General features: G+C 37.5%; 1 protein-coding gene across 2 annotated transcripts in view; it reads left to right on the forward strand.

Moving 5' to 3' along the window:
• CMTM8 (CKLF like MARVEL transmembrane domain containing 8) overlaps positions 1-7,502 on the forward strand; it is a 35,628-nt gene extending 28,126 nt beyond the window's left edge. For both annotated transcript variants that reach the window (XM_071429952.1, XM_071429953.1), the window contains exons 3-4: positions 3,741-3,857; positions 6,469-7,502. In XM_071429952.1, coding sequence (XP_071286053.1) covers positions 3,741-3,857; positions 6,469-6,552 — 201 coding nt within the window. In that variant the 3' untranslated portion in view covers positions 6,553-7,502. The remainder of the gene's footprint in view (positions 1-3,740; positions 3,858-6,468) is intronic.
• The last annotated feature ends 3,011 nt before the right edge of the window (positions 7,503-10,513 follow it).

Genomic DNA, 10,513 nt, shown 5'->3' on the forward strand with positions numbered 1-10,513 from the left:
GATTTTTCCCTGATTACTGTGTGTCTGCAGTGTTTTAACTTTCATACTACCCAGACACTTTCAAAGCACTTTTTCTATGACGTTTCACCATTTTTTTCAGCCATTGATGTAGTGACTTGATTTTTCATGTGTGTGTGACTGACACTTACGCACGGTGACCTCTTTTTCTCTCTGTAGTGGTTATGTCCCATGAAGAATGAGTCTGTTGCTGCCTCTGAGGTAACAGACTCAGCCATATGGCTTAAACAGCAGAAATCCCTACTGGAATCAACACCATGCATTAGAAGCAGGACTCAGGCTCTTAAAACATGAGTCTTCCTCTGCTGAAGTTAAAGCAAGGATAGTTCAGAGGTAGCAGCACTCTGACAATCCATATGTAGTCTACTGTGAAAATGGTGCTGAAAATTATTTATATGTAAAATATGTACCATGTAATCCTTTGCTTTGAGCTCAAGAGTTAAAGCAAATCAGATAAACAGCTACTGTAATTACAGAAAAATTTCACAGGCACTTAAAATGCAGATCCAGTTTTTATGGTTTGAGCAAACCTGGCCAGCTCTAACTCTCAACAGTATATTTTTACCTCATTTGCATAGCAGCCTGGTCTTCAGGATAGTAGATCCTAAAAGTCATTGTCATTTTAGCCAAATGGCTATTTGTGACCCATCTAAGAATCACTATAAACTTTATCTTTGCATTCGTTGGATGCAGTGAGATACTGTTCTTTTTTTTTTAACAGCTAAATATTATTGACTAGAATTCTGTTATTTCTATGATGAAATGTATTTGACTTCTGTGTTGCTATCAGCTATATTGTGTGACTATCAGCTATATGTGACTAAAATTGAATACTAGAATACTCTCCTCTTTTAGTGATCCCATTTGCTGCTGCAATAAATAGCCAGCTATAGCAATTACTAATAAGAACAACCAGGATTATGTTCAGATAGCTTCTCTATTTTCGAGTTTCATAACCAGCAATTACCATTAAGGCTGTAACACTGCTATAGAAATGTTGGATTATTTCAATTACCGCAGTAATGTATCTGGGTATGTTTAAAGGTGTGGGGTTTTTTTTTCCCCATTGCATTACATGTAAGTAAAGTACATTCAAAGAGAAAGCATCTTTTTATCCATTTGAATAAAGCTTTGGTCATTACCCTTCTTTCATCAGTTGAATGCTATTATGAGGCAACTGCACATAAATGAGTTCCCCTGATCTATGGTGGCAGACAAACTGGAATATTTGATTTGTTTCTATTTCATATTGAGTATATTTCTTGCTCTGAGTTCCAAATAAATGTAAGTCCAAAAGATAGTCTCCTTTCATATAAAAGGGTCATTTAAAGAGAAAATAAATACAAAACAAATAAAAGATGCTTGTGTTCTAGCTTGTTTTGCCCTAAGGTAGAGCTTTTGAGAGCAGAGCTTTTGGGAACAGCCCTCAAATTGGTCCTTTGCTGCTCCTGTATGGCCAAGAGGAACATTGAGTCTCTTTTCAGAGAGGTGCTTTTAAAGTCTTTGTTGGAAAGAGCATGACACACATCTTTTTGAGTGAGTTTACACCCACCTTTACCCTATTCTCTGAAGAATCCCGAATTTCAGTATCTGCCAGTTATTGCTGTGCTTCCTTAGGTGACAGTTAGCTCAAACTGTTCCTATTGTACGCAGTATCCAAAATTACACCTGGACATCTCTGTTGTAAATTCACTTTTTGCAGGTTAAGCACATTACCAAATTGCTTAAGATGCAGTTACTTTTACTGCAAATTTATCCAAAAGACATGCTTCAAAACTGACTCTCCTTCATAGTGCAAGTTTTTTGCTAAAACAATCAATGGAAGCTTTTAAAATCTGGTGAATTTGAATTTAAGAAGCAGATGGTAATTTAGCATGAACCATTTGGTTTGAGTAATATATTGGCAGCAAAGGCCCAATCAGCTTGCACTGCATTCCATCTTCCCCAACAGTGTTATTTCCCAGAGCAGCACTTTGCAGAAATTATGTGCTTTTCTCTTTTTTCTACATGACAAGATATTGCAGGGATTTGTAGCTTTCCAGGGTAATTGAGTCTTTTTGGAATGGGAAATCTGAAAATAACAACAAATACTTTAGGTAATCAAATTTGGGGTTTCTAAATCAGTGCTTTACAGAAGTTCACCAGAACCTGCCAGAACCTGCATCTTATCCTAAAATTGACAATTTGATATTTTGTTGCTGTACTGCCCAGATAAAGCAAGGGGAGAGATCTGTGGATAGACATAGTACCTTTTATTAGACAAGCTGATATAGGTGAGATGAACCCTCACTCATTTGTAAGTGTGTGAATTAAATCTCAGGTGCCAGTCCTTGGACTCCATCTCAGTGCTGAGGCACTGCCCAGGCCAGTTCCCTGGGAAGGGATGGATGGAAGGATAAGTGGATATTTTCCACTGTTCCTTCTTAACTTCTCTTCTTGAGCTACAGCTTTTTTTAGATTTTGCCAAAGCTGGTTAAAAGTGAATTAAATTGTGGGTAATTGGCATAAATTCCTAACATTCAGTGGGTCACACAGTGGGAATTAATAAGTTGGAGTTGTACCAGCTTGGCAACATTTAGGCAACTAGAGCAACAGAGTTATGGGTTATATTTGTGTGACACTCTGGAGTGTAGGACTGGGGTCAGAAGCTGAAGGGAGCTGATTATGTACATGAGACCAGGTCTATATTGAGTTACCCATTCCTGGAATTGTAACTAGATGCAAAGCATATCAGAGGCATTCCACTTAAACATGGCACCAAATTTGTATGCCTTAGACAAGTAGCAGAGTGGAGTTTAAAAGGATTTAACTTTTCTTTTTTTAAGAAACTTCTATGACCAAATAGTAAAAGAGCAAAGGACAAAGTTTCATACATACATTTTTCATCTTCTTAGACATCTTAGACATCTGTTCTCTCTTCCTTTCCTGTTCTCTCTCACATGCAAAAGCCAAACAAACTTTTTGTTTGCTCTCTGTAGGGTTATGTGAGGTCATTGTTATCTGCTCTGCTTCTTTCTTAGTAATAAATGTAAGTATCCTGAGACATTCACTTTGCCTCTTGAAAGAGAAAATGCAGCATCTGCCATGGGTCTTGATGACCCATGTAGTCCAGTCAGACTCTTCTCCTCCTTGGATTTACCTGTTTCTTTCTCCACTTAAAAACAGACCAAAGGGAAAGGTACTGAGAGATGGAAGAATACAACTGAGAAAAAAAAAGTCACTCTCTTTATGTCCTTCAGTAGTGTAGAAAACAAAGTTTTGGAAGCTTTATAAATACTCTCTGTATGCCACGAGTTATTGGTTCCTATCTTTGTGTAGATTAGAAGTGTAATCAAAGTGCAGTTTGATCTTGTTTCTTTGTTTGTTTTTTATCATGTAGAGTCATATTCTTACTGCCTAACCCTTAGATTGTGGTAACCAAACTGAGTCCTTATTTTCACTTCTGGAAAATCACAGCACACTGACTTTAAGACTTTTCTGGATTTAGTGTGATAGAGAGAACACTTTGTCCAAAATATCGTTCAATGTTTATGGATTTTCAAAGCAGTTAAATCTTAATCTTACAGATAGAAACATGGAAGAAGGCAAAAAGTTAAAAGTGTTAGTTAAGAATGACATTTCTGGTGTACACTGCATGTGTTCAGTGTATTTCAGAAGAGAGTTTTGTAATGGTGGAAAACAAATGCCTGTGCATATTAATGATGTGTTTGTCTTTTCAACAGGGTGTGTGTTTTAATGGAAGTGCCTTTGTTTTGTATCTCATTGCTGCCATTGTAGATGCATCTTCAGTTACCAAAGATCTGGACAATCACAATTACAACAGCTGGGCAGCTTCTTCAGTGAGTTCATTTTTTGTTTAAATCAGTTCTGCATCCAGTAAAGGTACAGCAAATGAAGTCTCATTGGAAGTATGGGTTGAAGTTGCAGGTGTTCTGCATTTTGAAAAGCTGCAGAGTGATAGAGGTCACATGCAAAACCTATAAGTAGCTGCAATTTAGTTCATAGTTTTTAGAGGTGAGTAGAAATTCCACCAGGAGATGACAGTCACATCAGAAAAGGCAGTAAAGTTTTTAAGATCACACTGATTTCCTCCTCCCTCACCCCCATTTATTACCAGCTCTCTGGCTGAGGTCAGAGCCTGAACATCAGAGCAGACAAAAAAGATTGTGTGAGCACCCCAATGCACCTGGACAACTTCAAAGGCAGTTTAAACTAACTCAGCTAACTTTGCATACTTATGCATAAGATGCATTCAGCTTTCTGTGGGCTGACCTATTGTCCACATTGTCCACACAGTACCTTGGGGAAAGCCCTGGAATAGTATTGCTGTTTCCACAATGATCTTCCTGTTACAGCTTCAACTTTTGATAATCTTTCCTTTGAGTTGCAAGGGCAATGTGTGAAAAATCATGTAACGTGATCAAATCACTAATTAGTCTGACATTACTATCTTAGCGCTTAGATTTAGAAGTCCAAAACAGTCAAAGTGGATAAAATATAACTTTAAACACAAAGGAATAGAAAAGAACCTTATCACTTTTTGAGTTAGGTGAATACATTCCCTAGCAAAGTGAAGAGAGTTGTAGAAGAGCTTATTTCATGTTGTGGCAACAGGAGTCAAATTCAATTGTATACAAGAATTCCAAATTAGTGAGTGTTCATGCTTCTGCAGTTGTCCTACTGTCTATTCACAAATCCTGTCTGAAGCTTTTTTTGTATGGCCATGAACACAGGAACTATGAGCACCTGCTCTGTTTTTGTCCTGGGAATTGGATCATTAAATCCCTGTCATTTCAGTGGTGTTCAGGGTCTTCTCCTCTTGGCAGTTTGTAACTACAGATCTATTACTCAGTCACTGCAGCTGACAGGAACTTGCTTGCTGCTAGATAAGCTTCCATGCTGATTCAGGTTTTATGCAAAATGCATGACTGTTCAGTGTCTCATGGGAGGTTTGGATTCTCTTCTAATACTTCCTAATAATGTTTATCTAACACAGTGTCTAAATAAACTATTAAATGTGGATTCTTGCTTTCAAAATCCATTAAGGGTTTCATGGATAGAGGATTTAGCAAATCATCTATCCCCAGTAGTCATTCTGTTAGAAAGATTTTAGATGGAGCTTTTATTTAATAAGAAACAAAATCATTGGAAAAAGAAGAATGCTCCAGTATTTTACTGTAATAAGATTTTACATCACCATCTACAGTTTTTTGGAGTTAGAGATTAAATTTGCATTAGACAATGCTCGCCAAGAGCCCTCTGTTGAAAGGCTTAGATTTCTGCCTGGATGCTCAGCATGTGAGCATCACAGTGCCTACTGTGCTCAGCAGTGCCTACCCATGCCAATGATGGCATATAAACCAGGAACAACTGTAGAATCATAAAATATTTTTAGGCTGGAAGGGACTTCTTAGAAGCCATCTGGCCCAACTCCCTCCACTCCTACAGCTGGGCTAACTCATATCAGGTTACCAGGGCCTTGTCCGCTTGAATTTGAGTATTTCCAAATATGGCCATTCCACAATGCCTGTGTTTGATTACTCACACTGTGGGTTGGGGTTTTTTTTTCCCCTAATATCTAATTGAAATTTCCTGTCCTGTAACTTGTGTTTGTTCCTTCTTGTCGTATCATTGCTCAGCTCTTAGAAAAGTGGTGTTAATCTTATTTGCAGCGACAGCTTTACTTGATTCAGTTACTAGCACAAAACATTCTGGTATTTTCGTTAAGACCATGTTGAATATTGTCTATTTTGAACAACATGCAGTGATTAACAGGAACTTAAGGACTAGTGCTGAATTGGACTTTATCAGTACAAATGAAATAAATCTAGCCTGCTATAGAAGGCTTATAATGTTATCAATTTCTGACAACGTAGTAATATGACAGCATGGTTGTTGTCACTGAGGAATATCTTTATCCATCAGTAGAGGACCTCTGGAATTGGTAACCTAATCAGCAGTGCTGTTTGAGAACACGTCTGGGTCTGCATTTAAATCCAAGCTTTCTCTGTAAGCAGACAGATGCACCATGAGGCGTGCTGAGGTACAGGTGGGCTGTAGACAATATCTGGAACACAGCAGCAGGGCAGGAGTGCTAGCTTGAGCTCACATTGTCCCACAGACAATTCCTCAGCCTCTAAAAGTGGCAAGTATTTACATTGGTGGCAGTCCAGTCTGTAAGATATGAGGCTATATAATGAGGAATTTATTTAAAAAGTTGAAATATGTCATGTTTTGTCTGCTCCAAGCCCATACTTCTAGGCATAGTGTAAGCTTACTTTTACACATGTTGGCTGTGATGGCCACACAAGCACAAGGTGAGAGTGTGCCATTTTTGTCAGCTTGCTATTTTCCTTTTTCCCAAGTCCCATAACTTTTTTTTTCCCTTAGAAATTACAGTGCTCTCAAATATATTTATTTCCTAATCTATGTTTTCCTCTCTCTCAACAGTTCTTTGCCTTCGTGGTTACTTCCTGCTATGCTGGAAATACATATTTCAGCTTTATATCCTGGCGATCACGAACTTTGCAGTAAATACTTTGTTAAAGTGAATTCTGTTGTGTAAAGTACCTTGAGGATTATCCAATTTTGATAAAAGCTTGGAAGAGGGGTGAGGTATTTTTGAACATTTCTCCTAGAACTGACACGATATAAACTGAGATAAATTGATTATTTATAATAATGCCATCTTTAGAGACGTTTTTAACCCGACTTTGTACTATATAATAAAATTTCATACTGCTTCTTTTAAAATTAACATAGTATTTTTCTAGACATTGTATAGTTGTTACTACTAGACCTTTAAAAAATCTTACTCAATGTGCCACGTATGTAAATGTAACTTTTTAAATGTTACAGTTATACTTTTGATACTGAAGGCTACCAAAACTAAGATTGATATTGTATTATTATGTATGAAAAAGTGACATTGTGCAGAAAAAAAACACCTGAAAGTTTAAAAAATAAATAAATAAATGCTCCAACTGTACATGTTTTGTAAACTGAGAGTAGAAGCTTGCTTTTTAAAATTTATTTTTCAGAGTACAATAGATACTACCAAGAATTCTGATGATCCTGTCGGTGTGCATAGTGTAACAGCTTCTCAGATCATGAGGTTGCTTTTGGTTACTGTAGGTCTGAAGCTGAAGAAATGTTGTGCCTGGAACACATTATCTTAACAGGTTTCTCAGATCCAACAGGCTCCAAAGCAGGAGCCCAGACAACAGCCCCTTAGTGCTCAGTGCTCAACCGGCTGAGGGCATCACAAATCTCTGGCTGAAGGTAACAAACACTTCTTGTTTCTCAGCAGACTCTGGTTTCTTCGGTTTTCTTCTCCTCAGATGAGGCCATTACTCTCTCTTATTAAAATCTGAGCTTCTAAATCCTATTAAGTGATACAGAGATTAAATCCATAGAAGAAATGTCAAGACACCAGTGCTACAAGCAAGGAATTTCCTCCCTCCTTTCCTGTCTACTGGCATCATCTGCAACTTGTTAGTTTAACAAATGAAGTTGGTACTCCTATTTAAATAACTTTGAATCAAGCAGAAGTATGACAGAATATGACTTTCAAAACAGATACCTTTGAAAATTACTTTCAAATACAAATTACCTAAGGATTTTTTTTCCCAGAAATTACATGGTGAGTGAAAGGTTGTGATTATTTTATGATGTTATTTAAAGCTTTCCTCATTTAAAACTACTGGTGAACCTTTTATTCTTGGATTAAGAAGATTTGGATTCCCTTCTAGTCTTCAAAAGCTTATTTGGTTGATAATATATGGTAGCAGAAAAACCTTACTGCTTAAAAAAACATTCTTTATTTCTCCTTGTAAATAAATGGTGTGTGGTTACTTTGTATATATGCCTTGCAGAAGATATATCAGCAGACAGCTAATTCCCTTCTTGATCACATGGTTTTCTTCTTGATTATCTATCAGTCATAAGGTTTCAGTGTAAGGGAAGCCAAGATATTATTTAAAAACCTATACTTGCCTGCAAATTGCACTTGGCCTACACAACATAGGTCAGGCTGTCTGCTGCTTGCTAAATTTATCCAGTTGTGAGAAGGAAGAATGGCTACCAACTCTGCATTTTATCTACACAGATAAAATGTGTCATTAAAATCCTGTATGCTCTTTTCCATCGCTGGGAGTAAAAAGAATCAAAGGCATTGAAATGATCCAAGTGCCAACTGATAAAGTGTGACTAGAAATATAGCCAGAATTAAAATTTCATCAGTGACTTCTCACCAGTTAAAAAGCTTCAGTAGTGATAGAAATTCTTTCTTAATTAACATTTGATGTATCTATTTCAACTCCAAAGGATGTGACTATGTTTGCACAAACATTTCAAGATTTTGTAGTAACTGCAATGGTTTGGTCTAAACTCATAACCCAGACCTCATTTGTGGACAGAGGCAGAAAGAGGGAGGAGAGCTAAGAGGAGGTTCTGTTTCATCCAGTTTACCTAAAACTGTCATGACAACTGTGTGTTACATGTCAGAGTTGCCCTTTAATGTAAGATAAAACCAGATAAGGAGTGATTCTGGCAAAATACCTACGTACTCTCTGAGACTTCAGTGCTGATCCTCAAGGGAAGATCTGCAGAATGGCTTCTGAAGGCAAATTGAATCCTTAATTCTGAATTTAAAAAAATACATACTAGGCAAAAATTTGCTTTGTACTTGGCCTTGCTTTTTTTTGTTTTTCTTCACAAACCATAACTTACCTGTCTTGCTCTGTCCTTTCACAAAGATAATTATCTTACTTCCCATGCTCTTTCTCATCTGTTGTCCAGGTACCAACTGTCTTGTTTTTTAAATGTTCTGAATATCCAATTAAAATTGGAGGAGTCTGCACAAGCTGACCATTCCTTTTGGAATTTGCTCCTCCAGTTTCAGGCCTGAAGAAAGGCATAAGCACCCAAAAGATAATCTTCCAGTTCACTCATCTTAAATATTGATTTGGAAACCATGAGTTAATGCATTTGTATATTCTAATATTGATAAAGAAGATAAGCTAGCTGTGGTTTATCATATAACAATTGAAACATGGTTTGTATCTGCTGTAGGTTAGAACTTGTAAGATTGAAAGAAGCCTTAAAAGAACAACTGGTAAGTGAAGTCATTAGTGAAATGCTTAATACAGATATTTAGAAGAATAAACAAACTGCTAATAAACTTGCAAAAATGAAGGTGTTTGACTTATAAATAACTTGTTTCAGACAAAGTCTCTGAAAAATCTAAGTCACATACATAAGGGTACTTGATGTCAACTTATGGCCATTAATTTTCATTTATTAAGGAGTTGTCAGTACCTTTTTTCATCCTCATACACAATGCCCCTAACAAGACAAAGTAAATAGCATGAGAACTGTAATAGAAGCTTCAGATGCAGTAGAGTTTGGCTGACTTTGTCCCAGTGCTTCACAGAAGACACCTGTATTGCTGGGTAGAAAACATGTCTGTTATTCTACTTGTATTAATTTAAAGTTATTTCTGTTTCACTGCCCTGAACTCAGATCAGCAGGGCCTGAGTCACACACACACTTTCAAAAGAAATAGAGAACTAAAGAAGCTGAACCAGCAGGTAAAACTGTGTATTTCTAAATAGGAAGTGAAGAAGTTACTGGAACCTTCCTCCACAGGGCTTATAGAAACCTGTAGCCATGCATGCTTCCGAATGGGAACTGTAAGGAGAAAAAAAAAAAAAAAACAGTAGTTTAAAAGTGGAACAAATTTTTCTTTTTATTTCTCAGCAGCTAGTATTTTACTCTTGTGGCAGTAGCCAGTGTGGTAGCTTTGATATCTAGTGACATGAGATAAAGTGTGGTGGGACAGGTAATACCTTTTACTGCTACCACAAGATGGCTTAACAGAAGTCCAGAACTATGTACTGCTTAATCTAGGGGGGACCATTGCCCACATTGGCAAACCCATTTTGCTCCAAGTAAATTGCTTATGCTGGGGCCTTATGTGTGTTGGGGGTCATCTGGGCTTACACGTCTTCCCTCTTGGGACAATTTTAGTTGCTGAAGGAACTTACTAAATACTAAATATGAGCAGAATCTGCATCGTAACTGCAGAATGAAGCAGCAGAAGATGGGATCACTACTGCAATGAGTACAAAAGTGGCATATGCCCAGCTCAGAGGCCTGCTGCTAGCTCACTTGTCAGAAAGCAGAACAAGTTATTTTTAAACGTGAAGAAATACATAGCTTCCTTTGCTGCGTTTCATTACAATTGCTGTGTGAGTTAATGAAAACACTGGGCCTGAGACATCTGGACAGCCCTTACAGTTTTACCTGTTGCTGCCCATTAATGCAAATGGTTTTTATTTTTTATGAGATCGAGAATCAGATCTCATAAAAGACAAAAACCATTTATTATTGGGAGGGGGTTTGGCAAGAGTGGGTGCCGTGTAAGAAGGCGCTGTTTGCGGCTGTGCCTCCACAGCAAAGCACCGGAGTCGCTCTCCTGCCAGGGGTTTGTCAC

This window comes from Agelaius tricolor, unplaced genomic scaffold (genome assembly GCF_023055355.1).
Source record: "Agelaius tricolor isolate 1412-34295 unplaced genomic scaffold, bAgeTri1.0.p SCAF_6, whole genome shotgun sequence".
In the NCBI taxonomy this organism is placed as follows: domain Eukaryota; kingdom Metazoa; phylum Chordata; class Aves; order Passeriformes; family Icteridae; genus Agelaius; species Agelaius tricolor.